Source organism: Microcaecilia unicolor, chromosome 12 (genome assembly GCF_901765095.1).
Source record: "Microcaecilia unicolor chromosome 12, aMicUni1.1, whole genome shotgun sequence".
Classification (NCBI taxonomy): Eukaryota; Metazoa; Chordata; class Amphibia; order Gymnophiona; family Siphonopidae; genus Microcaecilia; species Microcaecilia unicolor.
Window position 1 is genome coordinate 3,928,012 of NC_044042.1, and position 20,157 is coordinate 3,948,168.

The 20,157-nt window shown below is 47.3% G+C and overlaps 1 protein-coding gene across 8 annotated transcripts in view; it reads left to right on the forward strand.

Annotated features, from left to right (window-relative positions):
* NFASC (neurofascin) overlaps positions 1-20,157 on the forward strand; it is a 155,619-nt gene that overhangs the window by 114,716 nt on the left and 20,746 nt on the right. For 5 of the 8 annotated variants that reach the window (XM_030220553.1, XM_030220554.1, XM_030220558.1 and 2 more), the window contains 4 exons: positions 1,162-1,277; positions 2,689-2,893; positions 4,193-4,315; positions 5,868-6,041. In XM_030220553.1, the coding sequence (XP_030076413.1) occupies positions 1,162-1,277; positions 2,689-2,893; positions 4,193-4,315; positions 5,868-6,041 (618 nt within the window). The remainder of the gene's footprint in view (positions 1-1,161; positions 1,278-2,688; positions 2,894-4,192; positions 4,316-5,867; positions 6,042-20,157) is intronic. The other 3 variants (XM_030220556.1, XM_030220559.1, XM_030220557.1) reach the window with 1 other exon arrangement.

The window sequence follows — 20,157 nt, forward strand, 5'->3', positions numbered from 1 at the left end:
TGCTTGGACAGTAGGAAGTACTGATGTGTGTCTTAGAGACTGTTTTTAAGTAACTCATTGCGGGATGGATGGATTCTGTCTGTGTTGATATTATACAATGGTGTGAAAACGTCCTTCGTCAGCTGTGCGATAATGATAACTTTCATCTCTGTCCAGCTTTGCATATCATATGCCATTTTATTCAGAATTCAAGTTTGCATCAGTTGTATGTGTTTTTCTGATATTTTTCGGCGCCTGTATTGGTTTTTATGCCGCCCATTGGTCTTCCATTAGGAGCTTCTAAATTTGTTGCATTTTCGGATCCAAATGAACCAATGGCGTTGAGAGTTTTCTGACCAATTAATATGCTTTAGTTTTTAGCCAAGTATTAAAAGTTGATAAATTGTTTCAAACGGTCCTTTTCAGGGCCACAGAATTAATTTAAAAAATAATTAATAAAAAAGTAAAAATAAATTTAACAATGCTACTCTAACACTTGAACTTGTGATATACATAATACACTTAGCGTCTACGTGGCTCAAAAAATAGAATAGATGATACTAAATAAAAAATTTCAATGCTAAGTACATACAAAATTGAATTTACAACTTACTTATGAACTTAATATATAAACTTGGTTTCATTAACTCATAGCAGAAAGAGAACTAAACGAAAACATGATTTTCTGAACAGGTGATGCACCCGCTGTGCTTTTTCACACCATTGTATTTATTTGCATTTCCTATTCCATCTTTCTTAGGAAGAACAAACAGGTTTGTGGTGTCCAGTGGCCTTAGTTTGTGGTCTTGCAGATAGTCTGTCTTTAGTTATAAGGATGGACTGGTCACTGTTGGGACTTTAGAGGTGCTGAAACAGACTGTTGTCTGGTGTGATATGAGAAGGAAGGAGCTGCAGCCCTGGTTTCCAGACCCTGTTGCCTCAGGCATATTCATTATGGATATACTGGAAACCCCGACTGGCTGGAGTCTCACCCCAGGACAGGTTGGAGAACCGCTGGCCTGCAGAAGGTCTGAGTGGACAGGGCAAGCAAGTTCTTGAGTAATTCAAGTTTGGGAAAGGATTTCTGGGAGCTGTAACTTTTCCTGTTGCAAGACTGAGCAGTGACCTTGTAAGCTTGTGTTACACCTGCAGAGCCTAACCTGTGTTTCATCTACTGCTCAGATCCCACGGCAGTGCCCGCTGACATTAGGGTGAGGGTGCTGAACAGCACTGCTGTCGGGCTCCAGTGGACACGAGTACCTTCCTCGTCCATCCATGGACATCTTATAGAATACCGAGTGAGCAAAAGCACCGCTTCCAGCCATCACCCCTCTAACACAGCTAACCTCTGGCTGCCCTGATACGCAGGGTGCAATCCTTATACACCGGGGATGTTATAATATCCAGGAGCTGGGCAGTTTAGTCTCCCAGACAGCCAAACTGATGTGTGCAACACCAGTAACTTCCCTTTAAGCAGTATCAATAAGTCAGGGGGTGCTGGAGGAATCCATTTAGCACGTGACCCGCACTCACCCTGACCCTGCTGTACTCCAACCACCAAGGAGAACATTCATTGTATTTTAAATCTGATTTTGTATCTCGGGTAAAGCTTTGTGGTTTTTCAGCAGGAATTGCTGAAAGATATCAGAGACGTCTGGACTGTACTGGTGGGACGAGGGGCAGAAGTGTTGGATATTATATGCTTCTGCATTCACACATTTCCTTTTAAATTGTGGTGAAGAAGAGTCGGGGCAATATGATATGTGATATTATACCATCCCCTAAGGTCCCCCTTGTCCTATGTCCTGTAATAAATGCACAGCTAAACAGCAGCATCGTGATAAAACACCTGAGGCCAAGCGCTGAGCACCTGAAGAATTCAGGTTTGATTGGATCCAGCAGTTGTACCTTCAGCTCAGTTGGAACCAGGACACCATCAGCGTTCACTCACTGATCCCTGGGATTTTTCCACTGCTGTATATCTCTCCCCCACCTCATTTCAGCACACATGCTGTACTCCTTTCAAAGGGGGAGGGGGGGTACCTTCTGGAGCCCTGAAATCATGCATCCTGAATCCATTCACTAAGTCCTGCCATTGCAGAATGCACACATCCCCTGACTGAGGGACAGGGGACCGTTAACGCTGTCTCTGCAGTATCCCCGCCTGGCCCAGGTACCTTCTACGAACTAAACCAGGACTGGCTTCCATTTAATAATAGAACGTGGAAGAGTCTAGGAACAGATTTGTGTCAGCTCCCGAGGAATTCATCTCTCTCAGCTCAAGGTCTGGCCTTTGGATACCAGTAACTCTCTCATTAATCCAGGTCTCTGTCTTAACCGAGTTAAGTGAAGTGTTGTACACGCAGTGCCCAAATACACCTAATGCTAATCCCATACTAATGCAGAAAAGTCTGGACTTGGCCCCGATAGGAGAGGTAAAATGATCTGGTAACGTGGGGAATTGTACAAAATGTGGAAAGAGCACAGGTGGTTGTTTTATTTTTCCAGAATTGGGCAGGGGAGAGGGTGAGCAGCATCAGGTAAGAAAACCAGTTTTTCCATCCCGGGATGATGTTCGATCCTTGGAGCCCTGAGCCGTTCGAGTCCAGACTTTACCAGCCGACCCATGTGTACTGACCTTACTCCCCTCCTTCACCCGCACGTGTCCCGACAGAAAGGAGCTTCATTTGCTCTCCCTGTTTCTCAAAGGCCTATTACTGGCGGGAGAGTAGTTTGTTGAAGAAGCTGTGGGTCTCCCGGAAGAGGCAGCATGTGGGATTCGTGGGGGACCGAACGCGAGGTGTAATCGGCCAGCTGCTGCCATACAGCAACTACAAAGTGCAGATGGTGGTAGTGAATGGGAGAGGAGACGGGCCCAGGAGTGAAATCAAGGACTTTACACTGCCTGAAGGAGGTAAGTTGGTGGGGGCAGGTGTGCGTAGACTGTCTGTGTTGGAAGTGCTGCCAATGTACAGAGAATGGTTTTAACAAGGTGCAGCAGGCCCTGGAAATGCTTCAGAGTTAGAAATTAACTGTCAGGCCTCAAGGACAGCGGGTTACATTTGCTCCAGGACTACAACCCCCAAATCTGAACTGGTTCATCTGTCTTTGGAGCAAAATGTTCTTGAATCTGGTGACAGTTGGACTCCACGGTACCCGTAACTATTTCTTTACCACTGTTGTTTTGTGAAGGCTTTAAGCTCACTGTGTAGCAGGTGAACAAAACTCAGAGGGCCTAAGAAACACCTGAATGCTGGGGTGTGATATCATATTCCCCCCCCCCACCCCCACCCACCCACCCAAATCTGTCGAGTCCTGTACCCTCTCCTCCCACCTGGGACACAGATTAGTAAAATGGGTGTCTTTCAGTGGCTGGCTGGAGGTGAGGTGAATTATGAGGGTCTATGGGAAGAGGGTTGAAGCGAGGTAGAATTTTTAACCATGATGTTTTCCCTTTTTTTCTCTCCTTTGGTTCTTTGTCTCTCTGTCCCTGCTAAGAAGGATGAGGGATGTCAGTGTGGGCAGAGTATGACGTTCACAGCTCCGCTGCTTTTTTTTTTTTTTTTTTGTTACATTTGTACCCCGCGCTTTCCCACTCATGGCAGGCTCAATGCGGCTTACATGGGGCAATGGAGGGTTAAGTGACTTGCCCAGAGTCACAAGGAGCTGCCTGTGCCAGGAATCGAACTCAGTTCCCCAGGACCAAAGTCCACCACCCTAACCACTAGGCCACTCCTCCACTTCCACCGCCCAGTTCACAGGCTCTCTCTCTCTGTGCCATGATGCTGTCATGGAAAGAGAGCTTGGAGGCAGCTGCCCAGGGGTTCTCGTCCCTTGCACCTCCCCTCTCAGTACCATCTAACTGTCACTCTGAGGCCTGGGATGTGCTTTGAAGATATTTTGTTAGTGTCTGTGCTTTTTTTGAGCCCTCCACATCGTGGGCTTGTGATGGCTTTCTGTTATGTTCTGTACTTTTTTCATATCTGCCCTTTGTCTTCTTTCCTATGATGGTTTTCCAGTTCCTTTCTACTTTTTAAAACTGCTTTGATATATTTTTGAAGGTATATTAAGCTCGTAAATATACATAAGCATTTAATATTCTGGTGGTCTGTGGCCCCGTTTACAGGTCCCTCTGCTTATATTTTCTAGCTGTTAAGACTGTTGTAAGGTTTGTTGTGTGTTATCTTTTCCTTCTCTCTTCTTTCCTTACTAGTACCCAGTGCCCCGAGGTATCTCAGAGTCCGGCAGCCTAACTTGCAATCCATCATTCTGGAGTGGGGTCCCCCCGAACACCCCAATGGAATCCTCACTGGCTACAGTCTACAGTACCAGACATGTACGTTGATTGGGTCCCATCACTTCCTCACTGTAAACCGGTCCGGGACACGGTGCAGGAGGCTGGCATGTTGGAAAGGGTGTCAGTTGGACCTTCTCAGTTTGTTTTTAGTGCTTGTAATAAATGGCACAGTCCTGATGGAACTGGGGGTCCTCAAAGCTCTGCCTTTGTAGTACAACACTGAAATCCAGTTACAAATCCTCAGTTTTAAAACTGGCTGTTTCCAAACGGACATCCACCTCTGCTGGGTGATTAACATGTTTATTTACCATATGGCTAGTCCTTTTCAACTTGAGTCGTAACTATAAATAGTTTTCTTATTCAGGTTATGCTGAAGGTCTTACTCCTGGGAAAACACTGCGCACAATATTTAAAAGTTCTGCAGAACAATGCAAACTTATTTATCAATAGAACACAAGAGTACTTTGTTTAAATTTGGACGAAATGCAAGATTTTAAAGCATTTGATGCAGGGTTTCCCCAATGCATCACAGCTAGGATCCCGGCTTTCAGAGATTATTTCAATAATCCCCCAGCTCCAAGCTGTGGACAGCACTGACTTTGTCAACGCTATGACCTTAAATTGCGCTCGCTCACTGATTAGAAGCCAATCACATTCTCTCCTTTTTAAGCCTAGCAGCAGCCAAACTGCTGTATTCTGGAGAATTTGACCTATCTTCTTTCTGTAAAGACTTAGAGGAATATAAAATGCTGAAAACCAAGGCTTATGCCACTATGTGCCAGGTTCCCTCGTTCAAGTATGATTTCAACTATTTCATCTTGAGTAGAGAGGTGTGTGGTAGCCGCGTTAGTCCACTTTTAAAGGTAATCAATAGAAATAAATTAAGTAAAACAGAGAAAAGAAAATAAGATGATACCTTTTTTTTATTGGACTAAATACATTTTTGATTAGCTTTCCAAGGTGGCCCTTGTTCGTCAGATCAAAATTAAGCAAATGTTGGTAAATAAAGTATATATTTCATCAGTCATAGTTTATAGTAAACCTGCCCCGTAGGCTAAAGCTCCTGGAGGGTAGAAAGTAGCATCCCAATCCACCAATGCCCCCAAATTTCTAATCAAATCTTCCATCAGAATGTCCACCCCTTGACGCCTGGTCTATAGGCAAATCTATTCCAATCAAGGTCTCTTGTACATAAATAGATTGAGAACCATTCCACGATCTTTTAGCTAACTTGATCTAAACACTTGTTAACCTGCTCAGCCATCAGGTCAGGAGAGTTTCTCCTGTTTGTATATCTGCATAAAGGGTGAGAAATCCCTCTGTTTAAGCATCTCACCCGGGGGGCTGTAGAAAGATTGAACGAGAGAGATAATGAGGATCCCCGAGGAACAGCCCAATCTAAACCTTTTACTGTGACCACCCCTGTATAAATCTGATCTCGATGAGCAGGGATTCCCATGGTAACCTCTCACAGAACAGAAAACCACGTCATCTTGACCTGCGAGCAATTTGTGGGTCCAGGGCCTGGAGGTTGTTGGACAACATGTCAGATGAAAGCTCCTTAACTTCTTGGTCTCTATTTCTCCACCAGTTAATGGATCGCGGACAGGACGGATGATTCAAGAAACCTTCTCCCCCAATGAGACCAGGTTCTCACTGACTAGAAAAGACCCTTTGTCCCGCTACCGATTTTCCCTGAGGGCCCGAACTCAGATGGGAGAGGGTGAGGCCATGAAGGCAGAGTCTCCAGTTATCTTAAATGAAGGTAGGTGCAGAGAACATATTATGTGACTGTCTCTGGGAAAAGGTGACTAAAGTTAGCAGATCCAAAATGCTGAGCATGGCTGATTTTTTTCCATGTCAAGCGTCCTTAAGCAGTCTTTAAAAAAGTTATATGTTTGAACTTCTGTAACTTGTTTCTTTTTTCACTTAAAAATGTGGGGTTTGGACTGTTGTATTACAAATTGTTTGATATAACAGAATGTATTCGATGATCACATATTAGAAATGGCATGACATCAAGTCCTCAAAGATGAGCTGAGCTAGATCTGGGTTGGAGCTTCTGTCCCACTGCGTGCTGGTATGGGCACTGCTGTGTTTCTTAGTGAAATAGGACCCATGTGTCCCTTTGCAGACTGGGCCAATCTCTGCTGACCTTGAGAATGCACTGTAGAGATGGGCCTGAAGAGCCCCAAACTGCTGGGGTTCTGCTGTAACTTTGCCCACAGATGCAAAAAAAAAAAAAAAACCTAGAATCTAGAGCCTCAAGAGATAATCATAGCAGATAAAGATCAGTTGGGCCCATCCGGTTTCCCCAGGTTACCTTGGGGACCGTGGTAAGGTCCTCAATCCTCTTTAAAGTTGTGATTCTGGAAGCTGAAATTCTCCTTTTTTTTCCCAAAGGCTTTAGGTCCTGGAACACCTCAAGGTGTTATTGAGATGGACATGAGGGAAGCCACTGCTTGCCCTAGGTTGGGTAGCATGGAATGTTGCTTCTCTGGGATTCTGGAATGTTGCTACTCTTTGGGAATCCGGAATGTTGCTACTCTTTGGGATTCCGGAATCTTGTTACTGTTTGGGGTTCTGGAATGTTACTACTAATTGGGTTTCTGCCAGGTGACCTGGATTGGCCATGGATGGAAGTAGGATACTGGGCTGGATGGACCATTGGTCTGACCCAGTCTGGCTATTCTTATGTACTGAAACCTGATGTGCGTTAGAAGGCTGCATCTGCTCCATGTGTAGAGAATTGTTGCAGTATCATGGAAGGGAAGAGCAGGTCCTGGGCTCTTTGCAGTGCTGACCCATCTACAGCCTGCAGAGGAAGATTTACCACAGGCCCCTCTTGGGAGAAGGGTGGGGGGGGGGGGAGATGAGCTCTATTTTCTTTTTGTTTTCAGACTAATATTTCTGCATTATCCTGCAGAATGAAAGTCATCCAGCCTGTTTCAAGAGCACATGTAGATAAGTCCCTCAAAATGACTCCTGGAGGTTATTTATTTATGTACTAGCTGTTAAGCCCGTTAAAACGGGCGAGTATTGGTATGTTCTATTTTGATGTCTAACTCCCTCCCTCCCAGCTGCAAGGCCCCCCTCCTCCCAGCTCCAAGGCCCCCCTCCGTTCCTCCCTCCAAGCCAGCTCCAAGGACCCCCTTTGTCCATCCCTCAAAGCTCCAAGCCGCCCCCTCCTTCTGAGACCTCCCATGTCCAGCATTTCTCCTGCCCTCCCCCCCCCCTCAAGGTCGCCACTACCGTGCCTCCACCCGGGCCGGGCCCTCTCCTCTCCATTAAACGTACAGCGTCTCACCTCCAAAACCGCAGCAGGCAGATCGCCTCCCGTCGGCCTTCCTTCCCTGCCTGTGTCCCGCCCTTGTGTGACGTAATGTCGGCGAGGGCGGGACACAGGCAGGGAAGGAAGGAAGGCTGACGCTGATCTGCCTGCTGCGGTTTCGGCGCTGTAATTTAAATGGAGAAGAGAGGGCCCGGCCCGGGTGGAGGGGGGGCGGCGGCGGCGACCTGGGGGGGGGGGGAGCAGTAGCGACCTCGGCGGTTCTCGCCCTCCCCCCCTTCCGTGTTGTGCACTTCTTAGCGCAGTTTCCCTCTCTGTTCCGTCATCACGTCTTGACGCGGGGGCGGGACAGAGAGGGAAGTGTCTACTGCGCATTTGCAGGAGGTGAGTCGGTCACTTGCCGTTTATATGGTGGATTTATGCCTTCAATTTTGCACCTGCTATTGAAGAGTTCCAGGCGGTGTCCAATGAATTACTTACAGCAAGTGTCCAGCAGAGGGAGCTGTGCAACAGCACATCAGCAGGGGCATCTTGCCAGAGAAATTGGGCAGCCTGTCTGACAGCTCCCAAGAGCTGGCACAGAATTCCCAGTTCTGGCCAGGAATCAGACCGGTGGAGGTGATCTGTGATATACTGGTCCAGCTTTCCAGGCTGTGAGCCCTTCCTGCTGAATTTCTGATGCAGTACTTGTCTGTGTTAGGTTGCCGGCTTGTCACACTGGATGTGTCGAACTGGGGAGATGAAAAACAGACCACTTGCAGTATATTCTGAGCAGTTATGGGTCCTAAATGCTGTGGGATCATTTAAAAGCAGATTCATTGAGGTTTTTTACTCACTTGATGATGTGGGTTGAAGATTCCCCCCATCCTCCCCACCCCCTATCATGAGCTTTTTTAGTCTCCTGGGGACCCAGAATAAAAGGAATGGTGAGGTGGGAATTTGCAGAAGGGACAGGGAAAGAGGAGGCCTGCCAGCATGTGAGAGGTTAAATATCAGCTTCTCAGAGAAACATCTGCTCTTCTGCAGGTTGTCCTTTCTGTCTATAATGTGATTCATCTCCGAACACAGTACTATTAATTCAGCTCCTACCCCTCCTCCTCCCCAGACAGTAGGGTAGCTCGTGTTTGTCTGCTGTTGTTTAACGCTGTCTCTCTCACCTGTGACTTTATAATCTCCCTTTTCTATTTTCTTCCCCTTGTCTCATCCTTTAACCCTTCATTCCCTTGCTGGGCGCCACACACGCAGAAGCCACACCCACCCCAGGTAGCGTACCTGCTGGAGAAGGTAACGGGGGAAATGGGGACGGCTGTGTTACTGCAGTGCTGCTGCACATGGTGATCGCATGGCGTTAACCCTTTCAGAGCAGAGGATGAGAGCAGAAGGAAATCTTAGCGAGTGAGTCTGGGTAGTCCCAGCTCTCCTCTGACTAAACGCTGATTTATAGGCTCACTGTAGACGTATTTCCACTCACAAATCACAGAGCAAATGGCAGATAAGACCTTTTAATTGGATTACCTTCACTTATTATGGTTCTGATTCATTTGGGGTTTTCCCCACAGATGTAGAGTGAGCAAAAAGCCTTAGGAAATCTGACATCATATTACCTTAGTACTTTACTGCCGAGTGGACCCAGCAGTTTATACAGCGAGAAAGACGCTGAGCAAATCACCCTTCAGTTGACTGTACACTAAAGTATCAACTGAAGATGGAGGATCTCGTTACTAGATAGCCGCAGAGCAGGAAAACCTGTCTATTAGGTTTATTAAAATTAAATCCAGTACACCTCTGAGTGAGGTTTTCCTCCTTATTCTAAAAGCAAGCCTCCAAATCCACATACACCCAGGTACATCATACTGCCAGGCTCGGAGAGGACCAGAGCATCCCCAAGGCTCTTCTGCACTGTAGCAGGTTACAACCATTGCTATTCTATGCAGTGGCCCATCCGCTGAAAGGGTTAACAGCAGCACAACGCTTCTGCTCTGCATGGCGCATGCTTTATTGTGCATTTTCACAGTGATACCGTGCAGTCCGAATACCGGCTCCCTGAGATAAGCAGCAAACGGTTCTCAGTTCTCGTTATTGTTTCTGTTTCCTGAACCTTTCGCACTGTCCTAGTTATCGTAGTTTGGTTATTGACAGAAATGACCCACTCCTCTTCCCCTATCCGCAAGGCCTGTCTGAGTGTCTGGCCTTTGAATGTTTAGGAGATTTCTACTGTGAGCAGGGAACTCGATGTCAGCATCCACTCTCTGATCCCGGACCTAGTGGGAGTGATTTTATGAAAAGTCCAAAAAGCACCTGTTATATGAAGGCAACTTGGGTGTCTTTTGTTGTTTTAAATAGCATGTTCCATTATTTGGGGACCAAAGCTGAGAGTTTCCTGCAATGTTGGGGCTCAGGGAAAATTGAAATAAAATGTACCAGGGGCGTAGCCAGACCTCACGGTGGGAGGGGGCCAGAGCCCGAGGTTGGGGGCACATTTTGAGTGCCGCCCTGCCGCCCCCTCCAACACGCCTCACCTCCTTGCCCCCCCCCCCACCACCTCGCCTTGTCCCCTCACAAACAAATACCCTTGCTGGCGGGGATCCCCAAGCCCCGCCAACCGAAGCCTTCTTCAGCGCAGTCTCTGGCGCATCAGCGTGCACAGGAGGAGCAAGAAGAAAGAAGAGCTGCGCTGGGGTCTGCGCTGAAGAAGGCTTTGGCTGGCGGGGGTTAAGGACCCCTGCCAGCCAAACCAGGGGCCTGGGTGAAATTTGCAGGGGCCCAGGCCCCCGTGGCCCCCACTTGCTACACCCCTGAAATGTACTCTATTCAGTCACCTATGTGGGAAGCACAGCCAAACATCACTGTGGCTGATATTCAGCTGGTAGTAGTCAGCGTCTTGCTAAAGCTGACCGTGGCCAGCTAAATGAGACCTGGGTAGTCACTGCTGGGCCATGTCCAGCACTGACTGTCTGGGGCTATTGTGCCTGATGCTGGCTGCTGGGGCTTATGCAGGTCCGACCGATGTTCAGCCAGGACCCGCATTAACTCTCTTTCTTTTTTGGAAGCCTCCCCCAATCCCCTCCTGACCCCCTGATAAAAAAAACTCTTCCTTCCCCCCCCCCCCCCCCAGCTCGCCACCATTCAGAACACCCCTGAACATCCCCCTTCCCCATGGTCTAGGTAGGCCCCCCAGGCCTACTTGATGTCCCTGGTGGTCCAGGTGGGGGCAGGAGTGAAACCCACTTAGTCCTCCTTTGTGGTTGCCATAGGAATATGGTTGCTGTGACTTCTCGTGGCAGCCTCATGGACCCCACTTGAACCACCAGAGATATCAGGCCAGTACTTTATATTCAGGTCAAAGATATGAAATATATAAGTTTAAAATTCTAAATTCTGATGTTTTTTTTTTTTAATTTTAAAGCTGGAGTCGAAGTTGGTACATTTTTACCAACTTCGACTCTTAATTCCAACACCACCCAAAATTTCTTCTGACTCTGACTCCATGGGTCTGGTTATACACATATAACTTTATACATATAACTTATCTGTATAAAAATACCTTGGAATTTTACTGCTCTAGTATAACTTGTCGTCCTTCCTTCTCCACACATAACATGTGGCATATACCGACTTCTATAGCCGCAATGCAACAAATTTAAAAAAAAAAAATACAGTGCAATCCGCTTAAGCGCAAGGGTCTGGGACCAAAGAAATGCACGCAGTTAACCGGAGCGTGCACTTAACCGTTGTGACCCAAAGAAGCTTGACATCTGATAAACATATGTACAGTACTGCTTCTTATACGTACAGTATACAGTCTCCGTTAACTGACGTTAGGCTTACTTGAACTAATCACTTGTATCTGTGAGTTCCATAGACTACGTCTGACAGACGGTAAAAACTGTCATAGTGGATTTGTGTTGTTTTGCCAATTTTCCAGAAGCTGATCTTTCTGCTTCAAGATACGTGAAATTTGACTGGGATTGACACCGTATTCTTTAGCAATAGATGCTTGACTTTGTTTGTTTTCTCATTTTTTAAGAACTTCTATTCGTTCAGCCAGTGTTAAAGTCTTACAGTTGCGCGACGACAACGACTCCAGTGTACACTCTAACAACGTTCTTTCGCTTATTCTGCCTGTGGCAGTTAACCAACGAGATTTCAAATTTACCGCCCCTTTGTCACGTGCCAATTGGCTTCCATATTCCGTGCGCGCACTTACGCTGAGTCTTTCCTGCAGAGGAGCGGTCTTAAACCATGCATATAAGCAAATATTGTACTTATCAGTGGTGCGCTAAACCAAAGTTTGTCCCCATAAAAATTGATGGCGTCAAAAACAGGACCAAAGTATGGCATGCAGTTAAACAGAGCATGCGCTTATCCGACATGCACTTAAATGGAGTGCACTGTACATGTTCAACAGACCATCACCCCAGCAGGACGTACCCAGCTATATGAGGGTCTGCTTTTTCTCTGAGGCTACTGTACTTGCAGAGAGAAAAGGAGAAGAGTGGGGGGAAGATAGGCTCTTTCCAATCAATAGGGGAGACGTATATTTGAAAAAAGTGTAATGTTTATTGTAACAGGTTGACTCAACACAGCCGTGTTTCGGCTCCGTAGCACCTTCTTCAGGAGTCTTCCAAAGGTATATCGAGTACTTGAATGATTAATACTCCAAGATAAACCAATTTCAAAGAAAATGCAGTTCCTTCTCTTCCACAGCCAGTGGCAGAGATGCATACAGCAAGCGTGGCCCGTAGTAACACATCCAAACAGGACGAGCTGTAAAGGTCTTGCAGCCCACCAGACTTGGATGCATCATTTTCTGCATTTTCACTAAGACGGCTACCATTTCGTGTCATCCACTTTCATAGGCGTAGTTTGACTGTTTCATTTGGGGGGGCAAAAAAATGGGCGGAGCATATTAGCATATCATTTGCATATATACATATGCAAATGAATATGCTAATATGGAGGAAGGAAATGAAATTTACAGGCAAAATATCACAGATGCACATTTCAAAAAGCTGACATTTCAATTAATAAATTATGAATAAAATAAACTATTATTTACCTTTGTTGTCTGATCATGTAGTTTTTCTATTCGCTTTGATCCCAGTGTCTTCTGTTTTATGCAGTGTCTTTCCAGTAGGCTTCCCTCTGCTCCCCACCCTCCCAGTCCCATCCATCTCTTGCTCCTTCCCTCTGCTCCCCACCCTTCCCAGTCCCATCCATCTTCTGTTCCTTCCCTCTGCTCACCATCCCTCCGTCCCATCCATCTCTTGCTCCTTCCCTCTGCTGTGCCTGACCTCTCCAAATCCCATCCATCTCCTGGTCCATCCCTCTGCTCCCCACCCCTCGCAGTCCCATCCATCTCTTGCTCCTTCCCGCTGCTCCCCACCCCTCCCAGTCCCATCCATCTCCTGCTCCTTCCCTCTGCTCACCTCCTTTCCCAGTCCAATCCAATTCCTGGTCCTTCCCTCTGCTCCCCACCCACCCCTCCCAGTCCCATCCATCTCCTGCTCCTTCCCACTGCTTCCCACCCTCCCAGTCCCATCCATCTCCTGCTCTTTCCCACTGCTTCCCACCCTCCCAGTCCCATCCATCTCCTGCTCCTTCCCACTGCTTCCCACCCTCCCAGTCCCATCCATCTCCTGCTCCTTCCCCCCCTCCCAGTCCCATCCATCTCCTGCTCCTTCCCACTGCTTCCCACCCTCCCAGTCCCATCCATCTCCTGCTCCTTCCCACTGCTTCCCACCCTCCCAGTCCCATCCATCTCTTGCTCCTTCCCTCTGCTCCCCACCCCTCCCAGTACTATCCATCTCCCCACCCCTCCCCCCCCCCGCGCGAGGTCCAAGATGGTGACTCCGTTTACCCCCTCTCTTCCTCCCTCCCTCCGGCGCAGGCAGCAGTCTTTTCCAGCGTTCCTGGCAGCTGTAGCGATATACACGCTGCCTTCGGTCTGCCCCGGAAGCCTTCTCTTCAAGTTCCTGTTCCCACCTATGCGGGAACAGGAACTTGAAGAGAAGGCTTCGGGGCAGAGCCAAAGGCAGCGTGTACAACGCTACAGCTGCCAGGAACGCTGGAAAAGACTGCTGCCTGCGCCGGAGGGAGGGAGGAAGAGAGAGGAGTAGACGGAGACGCTCCTCTCCGTCCGCTTGGCTTCCCTGCCCTCTCTGTCTGCGTCCCGCCCGAAAGGAAATGACGTCAGAGGAAGGCGGGACGCAGATAGAGAGGGCAGGGAAGCCAATCGGACGGAGAGGAGCGCGTGCCTGCATGTGTTTTTTTTTAACTTTTTTTTTTTTTTTAACTAATGGCGCGGCAGCGCCTCGCGTCGTTTGGGGGGGCACTGCCCCCCCTCGCCCCCCCCAGTCTACGCCTATGTCCACATTGCCATTCATTCTGGCAGTCCTGACGCACGTTGCTGAATTGTTTGGTGGAGAGTCCGAAATTTGTGACTCTCAGTTGTACTCTTCTTTTACAGCGAAGGATCTTCCTTCTTTTCCACACCGCACTCAAAGTTTATTACCACCACCCACTGCAGGAGGGTGTTTTCATGAATGTGTCGCCCTTTGTGGGGGGAAACCTGCTTCTGACTCACCCCCCTCCCCTCGGACCCTCAAATTGTGATCCCAAGTTCTAGAGCTTCCTTTCCTTTGAAAACAAGTTTTGCTTCTTGTGTATTATTAATACATTTTAGGTGGTTAAATATCTCTTATCATACTTCCCCTATTTCTTCTTGTCTCAGGAAGGGCAGAATTAAGGTGTAAGCTAACTAGGCGTGTGCCTAGTGCCCAGATGATAAGGAGAGGCCCTCTCAGCTATCCCAAAAGAGATTTTTACCCTGGCCTTTCAGCTTTGTGTAGAAACCAGAGTTACAAATATCTGCCGAAGTTTGCCTCTTCTCCTACCCCCCTCCTCCAATCTGCAGGAGAGGTCAGCGAGCGGCACGTCTTAACACGCTGCTTCCTCCTGTGCTGGTTTCCCTCTGTTATTGTTACTCCTCCATTTTACACACTTGATTCAATTCTGTGGTCACCCAAAGAAGTTGATCAGATTGTGCCAGACTCTTTCTGTAAAAATCCTGCAGCCTCATATTCTGCACTCTCTCCTTTCCCAGCAAGAAAATGTCTGACCGGCCTGTAGCTGGCAACGTCCAGATTCTTAGCACTCTTTTTGTGAAGAGGGACCACATCCACCTTTTCACCATCATGCAGGACTCCTCCCATCTCCAGGGAACTGTTAAACATATCCTTCAGGAAACCTGTCGGAACGTTTCCGAGTTCCCTCACAAGCCTGGGACGTAGGCCGTCCAACCTCATGGCTTGGGCTACTTTCAGTCCTGCAAGGTGTTCACAAACACCCTGTCCTGGGACTGGTGTCATACCTACTTCATTTTGACGACCCCCTGCAGGACCGAACATCGTTTCTGCGTGTTCCTTCTCATGCTCCAGCTATCAGTGTTCAGCATCCATCAGTTTTAGAATTCCGCGTCATGTCTTCCTCCATTCCCAGTCTTGTCGCCTCGTTTTACATCTTTAGTGTTCTTTTCTCTCACTCTGGCTTTTGCCATCCTCATTCCTCTTTTTTATTTCTTTCAGCTTTACCAGATATTCTTTTCTGTCCCTCCGATATTCAGCTCTGTTTAACTAGCTGGAACAGCCACTGACCGGTTAAAAGTGCTTAACTGGTTCTCCAACCGGCTGTCCCTCACTGAATATCCCTGGTTAGCAGATAGCCGGTTAGATCGCTGGATATAACCGGCTATCCACCTATTTTTAAAGCCGGTTTAGTGGCCATATTTGGCCACGTGTAAATGTGGGATATCTTTAAACCGCTACTAAACGGACTTGGAAAAATCCAAAATTCCAGGAATAACATGTATAGAATGTTTGTACGTTTGGGAAGCTCACCAGGTGCCCTTGGCCTGGATTGGCCGCTGTCGTGGACAGGATGCTGGGCTCGATGGACCCTTGGTCTTTTCCCAGTATGGCATTACTTATGTACTTATGTTAAAGATAACCGGCTAAGGCTGAATATCAACTTAACCGGTTATCTATAAACCAGCCAAAAATATTCAGTGCCAGTCACCGGAAACAGCCCAGCATTGCATATCTGATATCTGCGCCAGCCTCAGGAGTTAGCCAGTCTGAATATCGGCCCCTGTGTTTTTCCATTTTTACGATCCTTTGTACGTTGTGGACACTAACTTTTTAGTCCTTATCACCACCTCCTTTGAAATTTCTTTTCCTTTGGCTCCTTCCAGTTTGGCCCACTGTGCTTCCACTTCCTTTATCCTCTCCCACCCTGCCAGCTCCTCCTTCAGGTATTGTTCCGTTTTACTAAAGTCAGCGTGTTTGAAGCCCAGACCGTACCAAATGCTGATCACTGCTGCCTGGTGGGCCCCTTTCTGGACGTTAAGACTCTAAGCCTCCCTTTGTGACTACAAGATCCAGCGTCATCCCTTCCCTCACGGGTTCCGTCATCATTTGCCCGAGCAAAGGCATTTGTGATCTCCCGACTTCTTCCGTATTCTGCAGACTGGATGCTCTGGTCTCCTAAGCAGTCGCACCTCCCCCTTCTGCCCCAGAGTTTCGCTATCTAGGACACGTTTTCTCTCTCTACGATGATCCTACGGTGTTTCCTTCATTCTCCAAGCCCCTGCATTTCAGTCTCTTCCATATCATTTTTGACGTGAAAGTGCTACTGCTCGTCATTTTGGCTAACTGTAGCCCTCTGATGCAAGTTATAAGCTGGCGTGTCTGTATTCCATTCTGTGTGGGTAATAACAATGACCTCTAAGTCCTCTTGCAGCTCTGCGGTTTTGTTGCAAGGATTTGTCCTCATTATCCAGCTGTTTTGAGTTCTTCTGTTTATGTTCTGTGCAGCCTTGTGCCTGGCTTCAAATCCGGGCTTTGTTGCAGATGGTTGAGCTGTGTTGAGAGAGCTTGTTGGACTGTTTCCCCACTGTCATCTTGCTTCGCTGGGGGTGACATCCCAGGCTCATGTCACCTCCACTGTGTAGTTTAAATGCCTGAACATCTCACTAAAATCTTCCTTCCTGCCACAGAAAGATGTAGGTCAGCATTACTATATGGACTTTTCGTCTTCCATAGGTTGTCCCAGCCATTTACGCAGGGAAAACCTTTCCCAGTCCCAGGGAGATAAAGGGTAACTTGTTCTCTTAGCCAGTGCTGCCAGTCATTTTCCAAGAAAAAGGCCCTGAAATGCCATTTGCCTATGGCTGGAGACAGTGACTAGTATGAAATTCTACTGTCCTTGTGGAGCTACAGAGGAGGAGTTGGTATCACAGGCTGCACACTGCTTGCATGGATAAGACCCAGATAGGCAGCTTCTCTCACCTGACCAGATGGTAGACCTGGTTCCTGCTGCCCCTGTCGCATATTATACTGGGATTCTCAATGCATGACCTGCACATTCTAGCTACAATGGCTGCCGCATGGGACATGGCATCCCTCATGCACCTACAGCGTTAGCACTGCAGGCAGTAGCTGTGGGAGGATATGGAGGGTGGGGGAAGCGACTGTGGGGGCTTTGCTTGCTCTTTCCTGTAACTTGCATTATGAGTCTGATCACAGAGCGTGGTGCCCCCTTCACACGTTGAGGAAGAGACACTATACCGAAGGCTATTATAATATACAGTGAGGGGGTGGAGATGGGAGGGTCATCCTCTCTGGAGAGCTTTTTACTAAAGGATACAAAAGGACTGGTGTTATTTTACAACAGTGTTAATCATAGTGAGACTCTAATTACTTATTATTTTGGCAATTTTATTCACAGAATGGCCCGTGTCAGAAAAAGTGGAGTGATTTGGGGCAGGCCGAAGGTGGGAGAAAAAAAAAAACTTACAAGCTTAGAGCTGAAATTCAGCCGCTGAACGTGGAAATCTGACCAGAAAATATCAAGTCGAACTTTTTAAAGGGCTGCCTTGAAAATATATCAGTTGCTGAAAATATGCCCTAATAGTGGCTGAACTACTGTTAATCTTACTGAGCCTTTGCTCTGTCACAAAGGCTCGTGTCCCAGACTGGTTTCGTACCTTGGGTTTCCCTCTCTCTTAATTAAGCTGGAGGAATAGGGAGAACATTAATTCTTCCAAGGAAAAGCTTAAATACCAGGCAGAAGGCAGGTCAGGGGCTCAGGCATTAGACCAGGGTGGACAGGGAGCTCCATTCCTCCGTCCCCCTAATTTAGCCACTCAGGAGGTCCCTTCTCAGTTGAGCTCCGTCATCAGGGCCAGGGACCTTATGCTTGTCTGGTCCCGTATTTCCAGAAGACCACATTGAGGGGTTCTTGGTACTTAAGAATATTAGTGCTAATGTCCGTGTTTTAAAATGCAGGTTTACCTCCTGCTCGTCCTGGTACCAGGTCCAAAATGACATCTAACCTACATATAAAGGTGTATTGTAGGTTATATTGTCAGTGACGTTATAGCCAGCAAAACAGAAGCCAGCTGACAAAGAACTGGGGCGGGGGGAGGGTAGAACCAGTTACAGGAGAGCATCCAAAGTTGGGGAGTTGTGCCAGCCCATTGTTCCCCATTGGATAAAGGGAAAGGGTTTTCTTTGCCAACGATCCCGTTCACTAGCTGCTAACCTCTGTCTAATACAGCCAAAGCAGTGCAGCCAAGGTTAACGTGGCCTTAGTTCACGGACCCCTTAAAGATTAGTTCTTTTCACTATGAAAACTAAGTGGATTTTGGGGAGGGAGATAAGGTTTGGGAGCACCCAGTATAAAACAAATTTCTCTACACGCTCATGTGATCTCATGTGTCTAATGGCAATTTTCCATTTAATGTCTTGTGTTCTCGTTTCTGTAATCAATTCACTTCTTTTAGCTTTCCTGCCAGCTGCTCCTTGGGTGCCTACGACTGACGTCCTAACCACTGCCACCACCTCTACCGCCGTCACCACAACCTCAACTACCACCACCACCACCAGTGGCAGCACTGAGCTGCCAGTCATCACTAAAATCCAGGACACTGGTACTTTCCTCTCCTTTCCCCCCAAAACATCCTCCCTACCAGCGATGCCCTTTTCCACCGGTCAGACTTTGTCCGGTGCCTTCTTCCTTTCAAAGTTGCCAAACGGAGAGTTTTCTGACTCTTCACGTGTTGAAAGGAGCTATTATAATAAAGCAGTTCTAACTAGGGGTGGAATATTATTACATGTGCTGGAGATTGGGGAGGACGGGGTTTAACGATGAGGGAGAATGAATTCTAAGGGGATAAATGTCACAGGGTTTTTCCCCCTAGGGAAGGCCATTTAGCCAGAGATGTGCCAATGTAGACCTGTCGCAGATGAGGTGGTCTCGATGACCTGTGGTGCAGGGAGGGTCACACTTCAGCACTTGGACATGGTGTGACCAGGCACACTGGCTTCCAAGACCACACGGGTTTTACCATCCGCACAGAGTCCAATATCCAGCAGCTTTGTTTGGATAAAGTTACTCCAGACAACGTTCTCTGTATCTTCAGCTTAAATCCGTGTTGTGTGGTCCTGGAGCTGGTCAATCAGTGTTCAACATCCGAAGTGAAACTGCACCTGAGAAAACTCCCTGTTGCCACCTTCCTTTGGGGCTCTGGAGTCTGGAGAGACTTTTAAAATGTCAGTGTGCTAGACAGACCTTTTGAATATGGGGTTCTAGGAATGATCAACATTTTTATTCACCTTACAGAAACAAATCTTTCTCTTTGTGGCCTGCCCTTTATAATATTTTGGGGCTGCATCATCATGGGACTTTGATTCACTTGGTGGGGCTGGGGGGGCCCACATGCACCCCTCAGAATGAGTCTGATCACTGCATGTGGTGTACTGATGTGTATTTTCCTCCTCAGCCTCTGCCGATTCCAGTCTACCAGCTGAAGCCTGTGTAATGTGTTAAATATCACCTGACTCTGGGCACATTTCCCTCCCCTTTCATGTTACCACTAGCCAATTCCATCAGTGCTTAATTTACCTGCCATGACTGGCTTAACTGGATACCTCAGAAAATACAGGGAACAACTCTAATCTAATACTCCTGCTTTCTTAACTCCCAGCCCACAGCGTGATGGGATTTGTAGTCCTGTGTCTTACTCCGGAGCTGCAAATTTCAGGATCCATTAAGGTGGGAATTCAAGAGGGAACTGCCCTGGGGTAAGAGAGAGGTCTCCCCTGAAGAGGTCCAAGAATCTTGCAATAAACACATGAGCCCACTCCCGGCTTTTAAAACCTTTCAGAAGACTTTATTATAAAAATTTAATAGATCATGGTGATTTACGATACATTTAAATGGAAAGGAACAAACGTCATTTGAATCGATAGAATAGACTTAACCACATTCACTCAGATATCCATAAAAAACGTACATTGTGCCATTGTCTTCACAAGAACAGAAACCTGATAAATTCTAAGTTCCTCCTGTCCTATAAGATTAAACACGTGTCTAAAGTAAAATCTTTTAAGCATAATCTTGAACTTTGTTAAGTTCATTTCTGCCCTTAGTTCTTTTGGTGTTATACAGGAAAAGATCCTTTCCCTTGCCCAATTCCCCTTCGCTTTGGTTCTGACGGGTGATACCCTCCTAAAACCATGCGTGTTACATG